The 21,050-nt window shown below is 43.4% G+C and overlaps 2 protein-coding genes across 5 annotated transcripts; one reads left to right on the top strand and one right to left on the bottom strand.

Annotated features, from left to right (window-relative positions):
• The first annotated feature begins 948 nt into the window (after positions 1–948).
• On the top strand, positions 949–10,537 carry txlng (taxilin gamma). The gene is made up of 11 exons (XM_080458900.1): positions 949–1,026; positions 2,739–2,843; positions 3,440–3,587; positions 4,764–4,855; positions 5,335–5,505; positions 5,655–5,849; positions 6,757–6,876; positions 6,975–7,049; positions 7,136–7,228; positions 7,309–7,404; positions 8,466–10,537. The coding sequence occupies exons 2-11, from the start codon at positions 2,751–2,753 to the stop codon at positions 8,829–8,831; spliced, it is 1,449 nt and encodes a 482-aa protein (XP_080315026.1). The 5' UTR covers positions 949–1,026; positions 2,739–2,750; the 3' UTR covers positions 8,832–10,537.
• A 48-nt stretch (positions 10,538–10,585) lies between these two features.
• LOC308106886 (histone-binding protein RBBP7) lies at positions 10,586–19,134 on the bottom strand. Of its 4 annotated transcripts, none has more exons than XM_080458902.1 (12): positions 18,913–19,134; positions 18,423–18,567; positions 16,818–16,963; positions 15,786–15,998; positions 15,479–15,594; positions 13,218–13,378; positions 13,020–13,146; positions 12,843–12,920; positions 12,367–12,443; positions 12,173–12,230; positions 11,357–11,467; positions 10,586–11,261 (listed from the first exon to the last, which is right to left on the bottom strand). In XM_080458902.1, the coding sequence occupies exons 1-12, from the start codon at positions 18,926–18,928 to the stop codon at positions 11,190–11,192; spliced, it is 1,320 nt and encodes a 439-aa protein (XP_080315028.1). In that variant the 5' UTR covers positions 18,929–19,134; the 3' UTR covers positions 10,586–11,189. The 4 variants fall into 4 exon arrangements, with proteins under 4 accessions (XP_080315028.1, XP_080315027.1, XP_080315029.1 ...); XM_080458901.1 differs by having other exon boundaries at positions 15,786–16,001; positions 18,913–19,067; XM_080458903.1 differs by having other exon boundaries at positions 15,786–15,962; positions 18,913–19,067.
• Positions 19,135–21,050: the final 1,916 nt, after the last annotated feature.

Genomic DNA, 21,050 nt, shown 5'->3' with positions numbered 1-21,050 from the left:
TACACTTCACTTGTTGAGATTCTACTTCACTCCATCACATCCAGGAACACTGTGAATCAAGAAATAATGGATCTTTTTGCTGATTTTGCTTTGGAGTTTCTGTTTTGTTTTGTGTCTGTCATATATTGACAAATAACTTACTACAGTTTGGAGAGAACAATACCTTTGTGGATCTCACTGTGATCAGGGAGCTGCACCTGGAATTCCATCATATAAAGCAATAAAGGTATTCTATTCAATTCTACTGAGCTCATAAGAAAGCCTAATAAGAAGGAGCCTCTCATTAGGACCAGCAGAGGAGAGGCCTAAAACATAATGACGACTAACTAAAATGACCAAAATGATGGTCATTTTAGTTTTTTCCTTAAACTTTGTATTGAATAACATTCTCAAGCAAAACACCTACATATGTAGGTGTTGTGATTTCAGCCTTCACCAATTCATGAACACTGACGATAAAGGGACAGAGTAAAATTGGAATTTGTACAATCACTCTTTACCAACTGACTGTGTGGGGAAAAATTTAGATCAATATACATATATTGTAGCTCTATTCATGAGATAACCATGGAGGTTGAGCAGTTTTTAAGGTTGTTGTAGTTCTTGCTGTTGTTGTTGTCCTGGAAGAGAGCTCTCAGCTTTTGCTTTCGACTCGAGTTGCGTCACATAGTAACGTCACGACAAAACATGTGGAAAAACTTCCTGTAACTTCAATATAAAACGTGAGTGAATGAGCGTCTCTCTCTCTCTCTCTCTCTCTCTCTCTCTCTCTCTCTCTCTCTCTCCTCTCTCTCTCTATCTATCTATCTATCTATCTATCTATCTATGTATATATATTCCAGAAAGAGCGACCGAAACGTTAATCGTTTTGAAGTCGTAATAAGCAGCGGATACGCGCTCGCCGTGGTTTTATTGTGAAAATATGTATCCGGAAGTGGTAGTGATCTTGACTCTCTTGCTTTATCCACATTGAAAACACATACAGGTGAACGCTGTTCGGACTTCAGCCACAGATCTGACTTGCTGGTACTGTATCACGCTCACTTTGTCTCACATCCACTCACTTTGGAAACGAACCTCTTGTCAGACTGAGCGTGTTACTTTCACTTTCACCCTCGCTAAAGTGAAGTTCACTTTCAGTGTTAGCCAGCGCGGCTAGTCGCCAACTAGCCGTTAGCCCAGGATTAGCCCCTCTAACAATAGCGAAACCTGTTTTTAATGTGTTGAGCCCCTCCATCATCTGGAGCTGTTAATACGCCAGATGGTCTTTACTTCCGGTAATAACATCTGACTTGTGCGGAAGCGTTGTAATAGTGTGTAAATGTTGATGAAATGCGTGCTGTGTTAGCTTCGAGGCTAACACGAGCCTCGTACGCGCCGTTCTGCTCAGTGTCACTCGGACGTCACACCAGACTCCCCTCACAATCCGCTCACTTTACCGCTTCCCGGCTCACCTGTTGAGCCAAACTACCAGCAACACTCACTTTAAGACTTTTATTCAGACCCCTATTTATATCTTCCGAATTCGGCTCGAATAATATACGTTAACTGGCGCAGTTACCCATGTCTTTTGAACTTTTTGAACTTGGTTAACTTGTTTTACTCATCAGTGACACACGAGTTAGTTGATTACAAGAAAAGCTCAACGTTAAGGTAATGTCTGAAGTCTTCCCAGCACAACGTTGAGGTGTGTTTAGAGTGCTGGCAGGCTGAGGTTGTGTGAATCGAGATTGACCTGAACTTTCCTCGCATGCAGTGAAGCGGCGGAGCTCACCAGCTAACCCCGGTGTGCTTCATGTTTTGAAGGCTGGAGATGTTCAACACACACTTAAAATCCAGTGTGTGGTGATGTTATCTCATCTTTATCGGTTCTGTCTCATGGAATCCACCTAATCACAGTAACCGATTTAAAATGTGGTTTTGTCACATATGCTAAGGAGGTGAGCTAGCTCGGTGGCTAACTTCCGTGAGTTACCTGTGAGTCAGAAATGTGGTACAAAAAAGAAAAAGGCGTCTAATCTATCATCTTTCTAAATATAGTAGAAAATATACGAAAATAAACCTGTTATTCTGCTTCAGTTTGTTGCTTAGGTTTAGCTTGTATTTACTGTTATTGTGCCAGTGGACACATGGCTGTTTGATGAACATGAGGGTTTCGTATTGGATTGAGCTCCAGTGTAAACCTCCTGCACGTTGATCGCCGCTTTGTGCATCGGCAGAACTGTGCTCAGCCTGCAGCTGGACACACGTGGTTACTCTCCTGCTGTGTGCTTTTCACAAAGTCTGACAGTCTTTCATCACTTCGATGTAACTGTAACTATATACTGCATACAGATAGACTTCATCTGTTGAAATGTCTACAAAATACAGCTTTGCGATAAGTCCAATGTGTGTTGACACCGATTTCTTCTAATTTGCCCGTCACTCAACCAAAGTGTTTCCACATAACCCGACAAAAGAGTAGATTTTCACCCACACAAAGTCCGCACTGCCCCTCTCAACAATACAAGAGATTATAATGTGTGGAGAGAGCCACAGAAATGTTTCTAAAGAAATCCTATATGAAGATAGCCACACAGGAGTCGACCTGAAAGATGGGGGTAGTCCGATTTGTAATGTGTACCCTGCTGTACATCTTAAAACTGTGATCTCAATACAATTTAGTGGTTTTATGTGATCTTTTTTTGCCACATGTTGATTAAATGTGTATGTACTAACACTCAGTACTTTGTTCTCAGTGATCAACACTAATGGAGACGACGGGAGTTTGTGAGATCGACGTAGAGAGCAGAAGAATTGTGGGAGGCAGTGATTCTCCCTCTGATCTAGACAGCCCTTGTCAGGTAGATACTGCACGCTATCAGATGAACTTGTGATGTGTGATCTTTTTCTCGAGTGTAACGATATCTATGTGATCTGTGTTAAGTCCAAACACTCGAGTAGATGATGCTTTGGTTTTCCAGGTAACAGCTCAGTTAGTTAGAAACTGTTGAATGAATCACACATTGTTTGTAAATTAATTCCACTTTTCTGTCATTTTGAATACACAGTTCTTATAAATCTAATGTATCGCAGTTCAGTCCGTCTTTTTGCTATATCTGTAGCATCTGTTCATTTTAGCCTCAGTGCTGTTATAATGTCTGATCAGATAATAAATACCAGGAGAAAACTTGTGAGAGACATTTTATTGTTTGTTGGTGAGCAGTCAGCAGACTGTGTCACACTACTGAGCTACAAGCACATTTTGGGGGAAGTGTTGCACTTATCTTGTGGTTAAAAGCCACAGTTTCAGTGATAACTGATGTTTGAAACATTAAACGAGCAAGAAAAAGTTTGTTGTGAAAAGTGAAGTAAATCCATGAAGTCTCAGCAGAGACGGTGGGTGATAACGTTGTGGTTTGAAGAGCTGCTTAGCAACCCTCATGTCATTTGTCATTAGGAGGAGGTGGCCGAGTTTGCGTTGGGCCTGTGCTGCACGGACGAGGAGAGAGGGGAGACTCCGGGCAGAGAGGACAGCCCCAGTGACCTGGGAGAGGCAGAGCTTGATCCCGGAGGAGACGTGAAGACCGGCGAGGACAAGGCATTTGGTAAAAACCCCTGAGACGCACATCGAGTCACATGAATATTATCTACACCGTGTGGTGTCTTATGTAGCATCTGTGTCGTATTAGAGTAACAATTACCGGGTTAGACCTGCAGTTTTCTCTATAAAACGTCAATCAGACCTGACTCATTCAGCATTTCATACAGTGACATGCTGATGATAACTAATAATGAGGCCACGCTGGTGATCGAGTTTCCTTAGATCCAGAGAATGTATTGTTTTTGGTGGAACTGGGTCAAGTACAGCCTGGAACATTGTTTTGGGGTGCTCTTACATGTCTTACATGCTCTTACATCCTCTGTTTCTATTCTTTTCCCCCCCATATGCAACTTTGTTCTTCTAAAGTAGACACAAAAAGTAAGGAAGTACGTGTTAGTTTGAACATTTCTTTGTCGTAATGCTTCAGAAAGCCTGAGTGGTTGTTTTAGGTGAAGATCATGTGTTTCTGAGATGAGCTGCAGAGTTGAGCATGTTGGTTGTGCCAATGAAGAATTTGCCAAATCTCTGACAAAGAGCGTTTCTAAATCTCGATTGGAGCTTCTGGTATCCACCTGATGTTCAGGTGTCTGCTGAGAATCTGCATGAAGTATGCAGCATAGAGCAACCTCCAGCTGATGTTGAGACGTAACTGCAAACCATATAATGGGGGTGTCAGAGATGGACTATAAAGTGGGCGTCCTGAGAGGACCTTTTCCTCATCCTGTCAGCACTTAGGAACCGTAGGCAGTCATCTACAGATTTGCAGCGTGATGTGGCCGACAGCTCTTTGCCCAGACAATCTAGTAGGCACAGTCCACCTAACCAGCTTGGATGTTTCTTACAAATGAGGGGAAATAATACAAATTTTTGCCAAGAAGCATTGCGACAATCACCAAAAGAAACACCAAACACAAATGTTGTTTTTTGTATGTAGTTTAGTTAATGTTTCTAGATGTCCAGAGTACAGTTGCATTAATGTGATCTGTAAAATAACATGTCAAGACCAGCCTAAATGGCCTCTGTTAATTTGGACTCCAGAACAGAGCCTCTTGAAAAGTAGTTTAGATCATCACCTCCATGAGTTCCCTGATAATCAGCCTGTGTATATTTCATGGGTGTTGATCCGAACCTCTTGTTTCTTCTCTCGCTGATTCATTCTTTGTCTCCTTCATGTGTCAAGGAAAAGAAGTGGTTCTTCTGATGCAAGCCCTGAACTCTCTCGCCACTCCCGAGGAGAAACTGGCTGCTCTGTGCAAGAAATATGCAGACCTGGTGAGTCGAATGTGTGGCTCAGTCAGATCTGTGAGAGGTCTCACTTGGAAATCATAAAACACTGAGCAGCTAATGTGGCTCCAGCCTCGGAACATGTGTGAGCTGAGTTTAATGGTTCGGTGCAGCTGCGAGCCAACTGTCTGTCAGGCCTTTACAGGCAATGCAATGTGTGAGTTTGACGAAGGCCTTAAAGCAACATGAGGTATTTTACAGAAAGAGCAGAGAACATGAAGACATTAACGTGGTTATGAAGGATCACACTAAGCAGGACCAGTACAAGTCAGCACAGCTCTGCTCTGTGTTATATTACTGGTGTCAGGTTTTTAATGGCTTCCATTTTCTCTGACAAATGACATGTCGTGTACAATCAGCCCATGGCAGATCTCCAAGCAAGTGGAGTGGGACTTTTGCGTTCCTGTGCAGTTCGTTATCTACATGAAGGGATGACGGTGTGTGATGTGACCGTGTGTTGTGTTCAGCTGGAGGAGAGTCGCTGCATGCAGAAGCAGCTGAAAGCCCTGCAGAAGAAGCAGTCCCAGATCGTGAAGGAGAAGGTCCACCTGCAGGGAGAGCACAGCAAGGCCATCCTGGCCCGCAGCAAGCTGGAGAGTCTGTGTCGGGAGCTGCAGAGGCACAACAAGACGCTGAAGGTAGCCGCCACACCGCCACCACGCAAACAACCCCCTTTAAAACCATGGGGCCTGATAAGTTATCCTCCGGCATGTGATGTGAAAGACCTTTTTTAACCCCCTCCTCGCTGAAACTCTGTGATGGTATCCCCTCGCTCTGCCCTCGGCAGGATGAGAACGCCCAGCGGTCCCGGGAGTACGAGGAGCAACGGAAGGAGGCCATGCTGCACTTCCAGATGACCCTGGGTGACATCGAGGTGCAGATGGAGCAGCACAGCTCCCACAACACAAAGCTCAGGCAGGAGAACATGGAGCTGGCCGAGAAGCTCAAAAAGCTCATCGAGCAGTACGAGCTCAGAGAGGAGGTGAGGCCGGTGGAAGTGTGTCACTTATTTCACACATGCAGGGCAGTTGGAGCATTTTAACAGTAATTTAACCTTTGTGATGAAAAACAAATTCACCGTGGCTTTTAAAAGTTTGGGGTTTCGACTCGGACCGGGAATTAAATTAATTTTGAGGAATTGATTCCATATATTTTTAAAATCAAATTTGTATCATTTCTCAGCACACAAGTCAGTGGTACAATTAAACTACACACTTGTTGACAACATGGATGAGTAAACTTCATCGTGTGTGTTCATTGATTCATTCTATCTACCAAAATTAGGTTGAATTGAAAAATGCTGCTTCATGCATGAAATACCGAAATATGATTAAAGTGCCATTAAATAATTATGGAGCCCCTAATTAGATTTAGTTTCATTTTTTTCTACATTCCTGTTCCAGCACTAATTTTGAGTATTGATTGTCACAATATTATAAAATAATTACAATAGATTTTGTTGCGTCACATGTCTATTGTAGAGGATCAAGCTGAATGTGACCGCTCAGAAGGAGAATTACTTATTTTTTGTACGAGATTTTTAGTTTGTCAGTCTGAAATGAAGCAGGATAGCTGGGGAGTTGGTTTCTTCCTTGAATTGGCCTTTTCACAAACTTACTATGTCTTTGTATTTTGCATTAATTATCGGCCATGCCAAGGTGTGAGGATTAGTGATGGGTCATTTATTCATGAGAACGAGGAAGACATAAGTATCTATTTGCTCTTTTTGCAAACATTGTGTCTTTAATGTTTTTTGTGGGTAGCAATGACCAGAATAAATTCTGAATAAATGTCTAATGACGCTTGAAGAGAGAAGTCCTGTTGCTGTGCTTCCTGGCTCTGATCACAGTGGCTGTTCATCCTGATAGAAATGCGGTGTCTTGTTGCAGCACATCGACAAAGTGTTCAAGCACAAGGAGCTGCAGCAGCAGCTGATGGATGCCAAGCTGCAGAGAATCACCGAGATGATGAAGGAGGTGGAGGAGAAGCAGCAGCTCGAGAGAGACTTTGTGAGAACTTCTTCTTTTTTCAGATTTTAATTCTGCATGAGTGAAAGTGAGATGTATGGACAGGAAGTAAACTCCTGACTTGTGCTGTGATGCTTCAGCTGCTGAAAGATGCCACAGAGTCTAGACGCAAGTGTGAGCTGATGAAGGATCAGGAAACGCAGCTCAAACAGCAGGTACAGACCGTCGTCCCCGGGCTCAGAACATCCGCACTGTGGCTGTAAAGGTTTGAAAGTGACGTGTGGCTGCCTTGGTTTCTCAGCTCTCGCTCTACATGGACAAGTTCGAGGAGTTCCAGAGCACCCTGGCTAAAAGTAACGAGGTCTTCACCACATTCAGACAAGAGATGGAGAAGGTGAGGGCAGAGAAACGGTGAAAAACTTGAGTCTCAGTTGTGCCCCCTGCTGGATGTTAACTGTGTGGCTTCATCCCCAGATGACCAAGAAGATCAAGAAGCTGGAAAAGGAAACAACGCAGTGGAGGACCAAATGGGAGAGTAACAACCAGGCCCTGCTACAGATGGCAGAGGAGGTGAGCTTCATGTTGTACACTCTTTGCGGTGGAGAATTTTGGCAGTAAAAAGGAAACGGAAAACATTCGCTGCCAGTGTGGAAAGAATAATTAAATACGGTTGTCGCCAAAAAAAACTCTTTGTACCTGTCAAAGAAAACCATGATTAGACACTTCCTTGAATCTGGGGAAACTGCCCAGTTCTGCTTCTTTTTGTTGGATGACAATAGGAGCGTTTTGGCTTCACGGTATGTTTGGGATATCCAAGATAAGTGAGGAGATTCAGAGCCACTTTTTTTTAGAAGCATTCTCAGGAGGAACCAAGGAAAATAGGTTTAAAACCACTAACCTATATTGTGTCACAACTCTGCTGTGTCTGCTGCAGCTATTCACAAGTCAGACTGCGTGTCCCGTCAGTCATAAAAAAAAGGCTCCAGATTACCCGTATCTATCCTCCTCTCAGTGTCGGCTCCATTCTGAGTCAGAAATGCTGCTAAAACCGTCGGTAAAATACCCCTTTCCAGCAAATTAGGCCTGCATGAGAGCATGCTCTGACCCCACAGAGCAACTGTGAAATCATCAATCAAAGCGCTGGATCTGGAAACATGAGGTCAAAGGTTCAAACCCGCTGTGGTCGCAACATCCAGTGTTCCTTTCAGAACACCTGCTCGCAGATCGAAACAAGTTCAACCTTAAGTTGCAGTGAGTCGATAGAAACAGGAGCAATATGTATTATGTAATGGAGTATGTTTGAACAGAGAATCCCTATTAATGTGAGATTCATATGCGTTGTTCATCCTGTAATTGTGAAAATAATAATTGATAGTGAACTTTCAAGAAGTGTCAATGGTCATGACAGAAGTAGGAATGTTGCTGGTAACTCATATCAACCAGATAACCTGAAATATAAAATATCTAGAAGCATTTACCTTTAACTAAGTTAGCTGGAAGCAGATGGTCGAGGTCTTCGTAGTGATGAGTTTCCATGAAAGTACCACCAGACTGCTCAGTTAGCTTCTAATCTTGATACAGGGTCCACTTGGTTCAGAGAAATGGGCTTAAATGCCAATGTTGTGTTGCAGAAAACTCTGCGTGACGGCCACTTCAAGGCGCTGCAGGGGAAGCTGGAGCTGCTGGAGAGGCTGTGCAGGGCTCTGCAGAAGGAGAGGAACGACCTCAACAACCGGCTCAGCCTGCTCCAGGAGCAGGGAGACAAAGAGAGCGCTGCGCCCCCGGAAGCCACGCCCCCAGAGCCGCCGGCCGAGGAGGAGGTAGAGGAGGACGACTCCGAGGATTCGGTACAGGGAGACGGCCTGGAGATGGGGGGCATCCACCAAGCTCCCAGACCACCTGAAATGGACCCCACACCGGATGCTACCGATGAAACCACTACGGCGGTGCAGCCGAGCAGCCAGCCCGCAGAAGAGAGCAGCACGCAGCAGGACTGAAGGAGCCTGCAGCTCCAGCCAGTAAAACAATCTTCAGTGGAGATAGATTTCCTTTCTGTTCTGCAGATTTCTACACACAAACCCCTATCTTTTTGTGCGCTAGTGTGAAAACTTAAGTGATTGTATTAAAGATTGTATTCTGAAACTTGGCCCAAATTTACATCGGTTGAAATAATTGGCTTTATGGCGAGCACTTAGTACTCCCTCTTTTCTAGCATAACTATTTTCATAGACTTCCTGCAGCCCAGTTGAAGGTACTCAAAGTCTAATTGGCTGTTTTTTTGTTTTATCTTTCCCTCTTGCTCTCTTCTCGTAGTCTCTTTAGAAATTCCCATCACATCACAGATAGCCATAGGTTTGAATTTCCAGCCATCCGATTGGCTGGAAGAGATGGAGCTCTCTTTTGAAGTGAGGATCGTGTGTCGCTGGTGACGGTAAGCTGCCGTTTCGGACACCAGCTTAACTAGCGGTGAAGATGGCGAGTGATTCGTGACTCAAACATCTGTTTTGGTTATTGTCTCTACGTAGACTGGATGGAAGAAGGCCAAAGAAAAAGACGGATCAAAATTATAGTTTTTATTATTTAAATATCTGTAATAAGTGTTTTTTTGGGAGTCTCTTTACTGAAAACGGCCCTGACATTACAAGTCTTTGAAGTGATAGACTGGAAAGGTTTCAGCCTGTTTTGTTCAATGTGGAAGACAAAGTCCCGTGTACGAGTGCACTCATGAACATCGATGTTGTATCGTGTGTGTGTGCGGCCGACTGATGGTCATGTGTTGGTGATGTGACGCTAAATGCAATTGGTTTATATGGCTTTTGGAATCAACTCTCAAATTAACTCCGGCATCACAGGAGTCTGAAAATGAATGACATGTCAACACATCCTGTAAAGGCATGAGAACTAAATGAATGTCCGCACACCAAACCGTGTAGTTAGATTTCCAAAGTCTGCGCGGTAAAAAAGTGACGAGTCGGCAGGTTATCATCACCGACACATGACCTCATGTGAAAGATGTCAGAAGAGTGACTTAATAACTATGGATTTTATATTGAATGTCATTTCCTTTTCTTTCCAATTAAGTGGATTTTTGTTGGTGATACATGAGTAGGAACTCTGACTGAAGGAAACTTGGGCATGTATGTAAACACTCGATAAGGTGAATGTACCTGCCGTTCCGGATCTCGTTTGTGGTGATGTCTGCCTTCCTTCTCTTCTCGGGGCTCATAGAGAGATGCTTCAGTTTGTCATTTAGCACTTTCCTCCCCGATGTCACTCTTTCACCTTGCTGCCTCACTCTGTCCTGCTCTAACTCGTCAGTCGGGCATCGTCTCGATTTCTCCCTGCGAGACAAACCACACACTTCCTGTGAGGTCCAAGGCCTGCACGTCAGTACACTATAGTCTGAACATCACAGTACAGATTTCCTCCTGAAAGCTGACCACACGCAGCGGCCGCTGCAGCATGTTTTTCCTCGTTTCCCTTGGCCCCAGACTCACTCTCAGGTAACGTCAGAATCTACCTCTGCAGGTGAGACCAACTGTGAAACAAGAGGCAAGAGTCACCAGAGATATGGAGAGCTTTTCTGTTTTCCTTCCACTAAACAAAAAAAAAATAGCCCACAACCCTTCTCCTCTGATTGTACAATGTTCTTCTAGTCCTGTCTTGCTTTTCAATAAACATTTTGTAGAATTTGTAAAACCTGTTTTGGGTGTTTGTGTTCAGATTGTCTATGCATTTATAGAACAAAAAAAAAAAGGCATCCCCAAATTTATTTTTGAAAAGTTACAAAAGCTTTATTGCAATTTGTGGCGCAGGAGACAAAAACTGCGGTTTCACATTATGTAACAAACAGAAGAAAAGAAAGGAAAGTGGATTTCCCTCAAGTGCTCTAACTCAGCCCCACAGAATCCAAAGTGTTGATGTACCTGATGAGAGGAAGGCGGAAGCAGTCGGGAATGTTCGAAGGGGAACCAAAACATGTCTGCTGGGAGCAATATCGTGAGCAGAGAGGAAGGATCAAGGAGTTTAGCCGGACGGGAGACCTTTCGGGGAGCTCAAGCATCTGTACAGCGATCCGCACGAGCCCTTTCAAATTTAACTGGTCTGCAGAGTTTCTGGTGACTTTGCATCGGTTCACCACAAACGCTGCCGGGGCGACCACCTGAGCAGGGACAGCCTTTCAAACCTGTGCTTTTAGGTACCTGGGTGTAAAGCAAAATGAGAGCGAGTCTGAGCTGCCTCCGACTCTCCCGAAGTTCCTGTTGCACTTGAGATAAGCCAGAGAGGGGGGGAAAGGACAGGCTGGACTGGGTGTGAAGCTCGGGGGAATGAGGATAGACAGGGCTGGAGATGGGTTACGATCCCTGAGCCTCCAGCTCTGAAGCAGGGGTGTTGTCTGGCTCCTCGTCGTTGTAGATATTCTCCGCCTCGAGGGAGAGAAGGAGCAGTTAATGAAACTCACAGACACATCACACTTTCTCCACAACTCATGTATTTGTGTGTTGACGGCTGCGGTACTCACCATCTGCCACACTTGCATGATGTTGTCCTCGGACACCGAGCAGATGACCCAGGGCTCGTTGGGGTTCCAGGAGAAGTCTGAGATCTTGGCCGTGTGTCCACCGTGGATGAACTGAGGGACGGAGATTTAATAAGCTCGGGGGGTAAACAGGCTAACTGCACAAGGCGTCCAGTGAGGAAACGAATGTGACTCGTCACTCAGGTGTAACATAAATGTCAAAGTTGTGTGCCTGTACAATGAAAATGTCACTAAGCCGTGTATGTCATGTCTAATTTAGGACTTAATGAGTTGAAAAATACATGCTTTTCATCATGTGCCAGACACGACAATCATTACCACCTAAGTGTAATATTTGTATATCAAAATTCCCTGTTACTGTTTTTCTTAAAATAGTCTTGTAACACATACTGCAATTAAGGATATATTTACCAATTCTGCATCCTATACAATTCTTTAATTATTTAAGCCCCACCCCCACCACTGGGGTGGTCGATCAGACTCTGTATGGTTAACTAATACAAAAGTTGAATGTGCCACCTCGAGTTTAAAGTCCAACTGAATTTTTTTTTAATATTGAACCAAACAACAGTCATTTTAAAGCAATTTAACAGAAAAACAATTCCACACGAGCAAGCAGAGGAGAAAGTGGAAAGGAAAAAGTCCCTTTTAACAGGAAGAAACCTGCAGAAACGGACTCGGAGGTAGAGATCTGGTTAGGGTTAGAGGATAGAAGGAGAGCAAAGGATAGGACAGACTGGATGTGGAGAAGGATTTAAACCCTGGTTTGGGTAGGGATGGTTAAGTAAGATGACATACCAGGAGCTCTGGTGGTCCATCCTCGGCATCCTCTGCAGACTGCTCCTCTCCGATTTTACTAAAAAAAAGTCCAACAACACCTCAATGCAATGTGATGTTTGAGATTATCCAGTGTTCTGATATTTAGCATTGAGTCTGTACGGTCTCTAAAAAAAAAAACGATTGCAGCTTTAGATGAAGGTGGAGATGTTTACCTGAGGTCCCAGACGTTGAGACGTCGGTCGGTGCCGCTGGAGGCCAGGATGGTCTCATTGTGAGGAGACCATTGTACCTAAAGAGCACAACAAGTCAACGTTGTGCTTAAATCACAAAAAGTCTCTTTAGGCTCTTCAAACGCCTGCGAGCAATACGACAGACGGCTTCATTCATGTGGGAAGTGACACTGCTGTTGCCATAGAAACGAGCACAGATCATGTCAAATAGGATTAAGCTGCAGAATGAATAAACATTGATCTAAATGTGTCGGTGTCGATGAGCTCTGCGAAGTTTGGTGTAAAACAAACCACAGAAGTAACTTGACGTCAAACAGAGTTATCAGTCATCAGCTATAATTTACGTTTCTGTCATAATTTGGAGGAATTAATTGAAGAATACATTTGTATAAACACATCAGCATTGACAAAGTCCTTTGTTTAGCGTTTGTATCCTTTAAAGAAAATGCAGTGCTTACTTGGAAAATCTCATCTTTATGCGACTCGAAGGAGTGCAGCTTGAGTTTGAGGTTCCTCAGATCCCACAATGCAACAGTCTGAGAGAAACAAAAACAAACATGACTCAGTCTTAGTTGCGTTGTTTACATAATTATCGAGGTGAAACAAGACTTTGTGTTGTAAGGTCTCTCCTTCACCTTGTCAGCGGAGCCAGTGGCCAGGATGAACTCGCTGTAGGGGTTGAAGCTCAGACAGTTGACCTCAGCAGTGTGAGCATCCACCGCGTGGCTGGCTTTAGAAGTGTTGTTGGACCGAGTGTCCCATCTGGCGGAGGACAGGAGAGTCAGAGCCGGCAGAAAACGCTAATAAAAGAAGAGCCTGCATCAATCACTTACATCATAAGCTTCTGATCGTCAGCAACTGAGCCGAAGAGGGATTCATGAAGCAAATGCCAGGAGACATCTTCCACCACTGCAGTGTGGCCGGTGAAGATGGTCTTGGCGTCCACGACTTTGCCTTCCTTCGAGCTGGCCCCAATGTCCCATAGACAGATGGTCTGGAGAGGAATCAAAGCATTTTTAAATTTCTCTCCGTCGCACAACAAACATGTTTTACAGCCGGCGGAGAGGCGAGGATAATCTGATTCAGCGTGCGTCTCATTGATTTGCTTTGTTCAGAAGCTGAGGACGGTTTGTACTGAGCGGGGAGATCCAGCCGAGTCAGAATCTGGACAGGGCGGGGCTCACAAAGCCGGACGGGCTGCCAACTTTCCCTGAAGGACATGAACATCTCTGCCGAGATAGTCAATGGGATGGATCTGGTCTTTTGCCAGGGTTACCTTTTCTCTATTCTCCCACTGCAGGTCAGCTGTAAGTCAGCCTTAGACAACGTGGTTGACAAAATTCAACAATAACAATCAAATGTAATGGTGGCCACTCGGTGCAGCAGCATGTCCGACTTTCATACCCACAGTTTGGGACTACCTTAAACTGAAATAAAAGTGTTTCTAGTAAGATTTGCAAAGTGGCTCTTGCGTATCACAGAAAAGAATCGATAATGCAAAAATATGAGTCTATGATGACGTGAGACAGGTCATCATAGACTGATTTTCAGAATCCGTTTAGTTTTAAGAGTTGTTCCTACAATGCCTCACAACTAGAAATTCATCAAATGTATCCAGAAAAGGATGTTCTCAGTAGAATCGGAGGAGCCTTGTTAGTAATGGCGCGAAATGAAGATTGTTTTCTGAGCAAATCTGCAAGGTTGACCGCACCAGAGCAAGTCTGACCTGAGGCCATGTGGAGATGTTGATAGTTCTCAGTATGAATAAACGGTGACAGACATCATCTCATGAAACAGTCTCTACAGAACAACGCATATAAAACACTTACTATTATCATCACTGCTGGTAAATTCACTGTGTGTTAAATAAAATGTGGGTTAAATGGTTCTTCGTATGTGTATTTGATATGAATAAGATGAATTAAATGCAGAAAAGAATTTCCACAAAGGGATCAATAGTCGGCTTTCTTTCTTAGAAAATGTATATTGCAACATATTAAATATATTCCTTTTTTTACATTTTGTATCGGCAGCAAACTTGAATAAAGAAAAAGAAAAAATAACCAGGCAGCTAAATAACTTTTAGAGAGTCCATTGTGACGTCTTCATAGTTGATGACTAGCCGACTATTAGAATAATGTTTGCTGCAGCGCTAATTAGAAATCAGTGAGAGTGAATATCATAGTATTACTCATTTCATGGATGTTTTCTCAGTGGTTTAACTTCTACTGCAGACTCCCACACCAAATGAAAGGATACTGAGCTCAAACACTGCAGTGCAGAGAGCTAATGAGTCAGCATCAGCCATCATTATCAAACGTGAAAATTGTGCTTTTTGTTTCTGATCACGGCTGATCCGCATGTGTGACTGAGCACACGTTTTACACCAGATGTCCCTGTGACGTGACCCCCAGTGGAGATTTGAACTATCCATTTTCAGCCACAAGCTTGCTGCACTTGCGTCTCACCTGCCAGGGACCGCTGGTATCATTATCAACGCTAAATCATCGTTATGAGTCTCATTCCACCTGATCACTGCTCTTAAACTCATGGCGGAAAAGTGTGAATGTCCCTGGGAAAGTGTGTAACCACACTTCACACCAACAAACTGGGGTTTTGTTTTGAGTACCACCAGCAAGTATTTTGATGCAAATAAATCGAATTTTGCTCACATTAGATGAGCCATCGGAAAATCATTCAGTGCATCTCGGTGAGACTTCAGGAATCCCGATATTATACAGAAGAATAACCAAAGCTTCCTGACCTTTAAAATTAATTAGAATAGACCGCTAAAAAAAAAAAAGAAAAAAAAAAAACAACACTTCAGCAATCCAGAGTGGAATGGAAGATTTTCTCCAAAGCAACAGTGTGTGACAATCTAAATGAAATAACATCACCGCAACCTGCTAAAGCGTCCAAGTACTTCTCACACAGAAATGCTTGAGTCGTATATATCCACTTAAAGTGGAGTTGTTTGCAAAACCCTTACAGCTCTGCTCTGACCAAACGCAATTAGTTAAGTTCAATGGTTCCCCCTTCCAAGCACTTTGTGGCACCACTGCAGATCTGCTCCATTTTGACTCTTCTGACTTACGTGGTCATCGGAGGCACTGAGCAGGTTTCCGCTGAGGTTTGGATTCCAGGAGAGACCGTAACCTTCCTTCTGGTGTCCCTTCAGCCTGAGGTCAGGACTACACTCACCACTCGGATCTGAAACAAACACACACACTCCAATTATATAACGGTGTGTGTGTGTGTGTGTGTGTGTGTGTGTGTGTGTGTGTGTGTGTGTGTGTGTGTGTGTGTGTGTGTGTGTGTGTGTGTGTGTGTGTGTGTGTGTGAGATTCACTTCAGAGCAAGCGCGTGTGTAGTTCTGAGCTCGTAAGTAGTGGTGATCGAACCTGGCTTTGAGGGGTGTTTAGTGTAGTCAAACACCAGCACGTCAGACGTGGGGGTTTTCGTTGCAATGATGCAGGGACTCTGGGGCATGTAGCGCGCTCGGTTCACTTCTCCCTCGTGGTTGATCTTGATCTCGATCTCAATTTTCCCACTGACTGAACCGAATCCACCAAACTCTGAAAACACAGCAAACTCGGGCTGTAGTTTTTCCGAGGCTGGACATGGGAAACAGAAGTCCAGAGTAAACTTGTGACACTCAGTTACACACATTTATCAAAGATCCATTAGGTCTGTCTGCACATGAATGAAAATAAGCTTCTGAATAACACTCATCATCTGTGAAAGCACAAAAAGTGCACAAATTCTTTGCCACTTATTGAGAAAAGCTATGCTGGCTTTGTGTGTGTGCTGATACTGAGATTTGCACTGTACCTTAACATTACTGAGTGGTGTGCTAACATGCTAATACTACCTCTGGCAGATGAATGGAGGGGACAGATTTCTGCCCACCGATGCAAAATAGGACCTACCTGCTGGAGAAAACACAAGATAGAAAAGAACTTTAAACACACCGAATGGGCACGACAAGCGCTACTCTCTGCATTTGGTCCCTGTGATACAGTGACATGTACTGTGTAAGCAGGAATTACTTATGTCTCTAGTTACACCTTCATGATGTACAATGTCTACTTAGCCAAATATATTATCGTGCAGGAAAAAAACTGAAAATAATTCATCTGTGAGTATTCGGATGTCTGTGTTTCTTCTTTCTTCGCTGTGTGGATTTAATTTAACCACACAAATTGACGACGCCTTGCCAAGTGGTGCGCAGCTCTTAAAATATTCTTGCTCAAATGTTTTGCACATGTGGGCTCAAATAAATATGAGTTGTGTTCTTGGTTGAAAGTTTCAGAAGCAGACATTACTCTGTTGTATACAATAAAGTATTTATCAAAGTCACTGTGTTGTTCACTTGCTGATTTCAGACACATCAACACTTGAGTAAGTTATGAGATCTACTTCTGCGTACTCACCTCCTTTCTCGCTGTCGTAGTGCGAGGCGTCAAACTGTGCATCGTCATTTGGTACCTGGACGCTCGCAATCACAAGGTGGTTTTGCTCGTCAGACGTATGGGTCCCCAAAACCAGCCTGTGCACCGTATAGTCCTTCCCCTCGGGCCTGCAAGCAACACCAACATGAGACTTGACCAAACACAAGTTTACTCCTGTGATTTTACTTTTTAAGATTTAATGCAATACTTAAACTTAGTAGTTGTGGAAGATAAATGAGGTACATGACGACTCAACTATACTCAAGACATAAAAAAATTATTATACCACTAAAGTCAAGAGGGCTTCATGAACCCTGGGCATCTCGGCCCCCCTGGTTGGGAATCACTGTCTTAGGGCCAGTTTACACCTTGCATTAACATGCATTTCAGGTGATCAGATGACATGTGGCGAGCCCTGACACCGACACTTATCACTATCATGCGTCTTGGGCGTACCACTCGGGTTTGGATGTTGTTACTTCGTCTACGTCACTTGATGTGCAGTCATTAGCTCAGTCTGTCCCCAGATAAAGATCAGAACGGTATCCCCAGCCCAGAGCACTATAATGGCCCGTTCATACTTTTTACATTGCGCGTCCACAGACTGCTTCAACTTGCACAAGACCGTTTATGCACACACAGTTTCATTCATACTTCATTTTAGGTTTCACGTCAGTGCGCATCCTATAACGTGACATAACGATCCTGAAAATAGTTCCACTTCTGGAGCAAGTATTCTGCTACTTCCCTAATGTTTTTTAATATTTCACTCTTAGAGTTCTGAGCCATTTGGCTATATTTATAATCTTTAAAAATTGTAATTGTGCAGACTGGGATACCAGCAGATCTCCTCACACAAGTTGGCATCTGTTGTTGTTGTTGTTCATTGCTTTGGTGCATCCATGGTCAGTGCGCAGTCGCTGACCCTCGCACAAAGCGGTAGATGACATTGTTTACGTCACATGGGCACACGCACGCTGAAAGTATGAATTGGCCTTAAGGGACCTCATCTCTGAAGACGTTCATGTTCTTTTCTATAGTTTCTTTTAAAAGGTGTAAAGACTGTATAACTCAGACAGTGCGCACTGATGACGTTTACATATTTTCCTTCAAGTCCACCATCCTTGAGGGAATTTTCGACACATGCTGTTCACAATGCGAAGCCTATGTGGTCAAATGCGTCCCTGACCATCTCGGGAAGTTGTTTGAGTGAAAGCGCATTGGTGTCCGTTTACACTTGTCTTTAGGGCTCGCCAACTGTGATTGGGTCACCCTAAATGCATGTTAATGTCAGGTTTAAACACCCCAGAATATGGCGGTGTGTGTGAATATTAAAAAAAACAAGAAAAGTGTGTGTGTGTGTGGGGGGGGGGGGGGGGGGGGGGGGGGGGGGGGGTTGAGGTGTTGGCGGAACAGCTCTGGAAAAAATAAACACCAGGGCTTGAAGATACAACATTTTTTAGAATTTTTACGATCTGGTGCAGCCACATCCGACAACGATAGCTGCCATAAGGAGACTAGAGATGTTACAAATGTTCAAACTGTAGCTGGGGCCATGTGCATTCATCTGGAGAAACTTTTGCGTACCTGTTAACATCTGGAAGCCACTGCACAGTGAGACTGGGCCACTCCAATGCGTGGGTCATCACCAGGTCATAGAGAAAAGGAGTGTTTTTCTTCCAGATCTTGTACTCTTCATTGATCACCCTTTCTTCCACTGCATCATCATACACTGGAAGACAAAGAAAAGTTGTTTTCAGCGTTATAGAATACACAGAAACCCAGCATTTATTGTGATAGTTTATAGAAACGTGCTGTTATGATTGATCTGTTTGCAATAAGCTGTAATTCAATGGCCTCAATGACCATTATCATCCTCAACACAACATCTGTTCAATTATGTTGAAAGTCCTAACTGTATATTTACAAGAGAGAGAGGAGACCAGTTCTGCCTCTTCATTAAACAACGCAGAAGCCTGACAGGACTTCAATACACAGAGCTAGCATGTCATGCTAACGGAGCACCAGGCGGCGCGCGGAGAAAAAACCCGCAGAGGAAACTTCTGGTCCCCCGCACCTTCTTTATCCGCCATGTCCCCGAAGTCTGCTCTCTGTCACGATGCTGGAAAGCACGGTAACTCGGTGTTGTCGCTGTAGCCGCTATGTTGCCTCCGCGCCGCTCTGGTTGCGTCGCTCCTTCCTTTTCACCGCCGAAATGCTGCTGCGGACTGCGCGTGCGTCAGCGCGTAGCGTCAGCGCGCCGGTGCCGCCGTGAGCCAAGGCTGCGCGCGGTTACTGCGCAGACAGACGCACGATGCTGCTGGGTAGCGTAGTCTCTGTTAGACCAGGGGCCACACAGCATCATGACATAACGCCATAATAACATTTAAGTTTAAACTTTAAAGTTTCTCTTTGTTGTGACGCAGAGTATACGTGATGAAAATGTCTATAATTCACAAAGCCAAACAATTACTGACGAAAATGATTACAATGTCATCATAAAGCCACTTTTAATTATGCATTCTGGGGAAATGGCTTAGATAACAAATGGAATAAGAAAACGATCTATATGGATCTAAAACAAGAATGTCAAATACATTTGAGGTCAGGGGACACATACAGCGCAATTTCATCTTGAAATAGTGCTATAATAGCCTCTCCATTTAAAATCAAGCTTAAACATGAAGCAGAGTCACCGTGAAAATTTCGATATTACTGCAAAAACAAACAATTACAATGGAAAACAACAACATTCTAAACATAAATCCCAATTTTAATTAAACCTTCAGTGCAAAATACAGTGAAATGTCCCCCCAAAAAACGTCTCTTGCAGCTGTTGTATGATGCATGTTTTTACAAACCCTGACAGCATGGGTTTGAACAACAAGGTAGCTGTCTGTCATGGCAGCATCACCAATATCTCACCTTGGGTCTCAGTGTTGTGTTCATTACTCTTAAGAAATTAGTTATAATAATATTTATGTTTTCTTTGAAATGTTGACAACTTGATTGGTGGCTTGGTTGGATTGGAGCCTCTTGCAGCCAGTCTTGACCCATAGGTCTTATGTTTGACAGCCCTGGTATATGCTCTTGTTCTTCTGTCCTGGTGAGCATGTCAAGTAACACATGATCACGTTTTGAAATTAAGACGTGATGTATGTGTGTGCGTGCATGTGCAGGATGAGCATTGCCGCCTCTCTCTGCATTCCAATGAGTTTATTTTGTAAAAGTCTCGTCCATAAACAGCAAAAACAGTTTACAGTAAATTACAAACTTTGAAAATGCAAAACATGTTCTGAAAACGAGCATAACAAAGAGTTTAAGGAGCGAGGGTGGGGAAAAACGAGTTTACAAAGAGAAGGTGTCATAATCAACTATCATTCAAAAGCAAATGGTCTGTATCTCATAAGGACAAAATAAAGGCAGTTTGCAGAGTTGAAAGAAAAAGCAATCGAGTGTCAGGCTGACCGGAGTAAACCCTCCTCACAGAAAAAAAGTGGCCTGAGTTTTTGTCTTCCTCAGATTTTTAACCAAGGCTGGATGGACACTCAGAAATTAATGATCTGGAGAACAACAGCAGAGCATGCCACTATAAAAAGCTCTGAAATATACAGTGATCTATCTCACAGGTACACAGAAGAACAGATGTGTCACTTTTCCATAAAAAAGATGAGCTGTTATCTAGAGCCATCCCAGTAAGAATAGTGGTCCTATGTTCTACAACTTAAGTAAAATATACAGATAAGAGTTAATACTGAGTTACAATGTGTAACTCTGTTGTGCACAACACTCCATACATTTATCTATGTACTTCCATTCATCTTTTTGTGGTTACATAAAAGAGTAACATATAGCCTGATGGGTAATGTTTGGATAGCTACTGAATATTCCATTAAGTCACTCCTTGTTAAAAAAATCCTATTTCAAGCTACAACTAGAGTGATCAGTACACTGCAATACCAACATATATCATCGACGGTAGGAGATTAGATATATATGTGTGTGTGTGTGTGTGTGTGTGTGTGTATGTATATATATATATATATATATATATATATATATATATATATATATATATATATATAGAGGTCTTATCAGATGCGTTTGTACACAGTGACAGGTGATCATGACAATACACGTAGGTATGCACAGCCAGTATAAATTTTGTAGATGTGTTGCTATGAAGCACTGGAGTGAACTAAAGACACCCCAATC

The sequence above is a fragment of the Lipophrys pholis genome, assembly GCF_963383615.2.
Source record: "Lipophrys pholis genome assembly, chromosome: 2".
Classification (NCBI taxonomy): Eukaryota; Metazoa; Chordata; class Actinopteri; order Blenniiformes; family Blenniidae; genus Lipophrys; species Lipophrys pholis.
This window is presented reverse-complemented; position numbering and strand designations above follow the sequence as displayed.

Coding starts and splice junctions, on each gene's coding strand:
- txlng (XM_080458900.1), top strand. CDS start 2,751: ATGGAGACGACGGGAGTTTGTGAGATCGACGTAGAGAGCAGAAGAATT. Junction 3,588..4,763: donor CGGCGAGGACAAGGCATTTG/GTAAAAACCCCT, acceptor TCATGTGTCAAG/GAAAAGAAGTGGTTCTTCTG. Junction 5,850..6,756: donor AGTACGAGCTCAGAGAGGAG/GTGAGGCCGGTG, acceptor GTCTTGTTGCAG/CACATCGACAAAGTGTTCAA.
- LOC308106886 (XM_080458901.1), bottom strand. Junction 15,595..15,785: donor TAAACACCCCTCAAAGCCAG/GTTCGATCACCA, acceptor TGTTTGTTTCAG/ATCCGAGTGGTGAGTGTAGT. Junction 13,147..13,217: donor GACGATCAGAAGCTTATGAT/GTAAGTGATTGA, acceptor GTCCTCCGCCAG/ATGGGACACTCGGTCCAACA.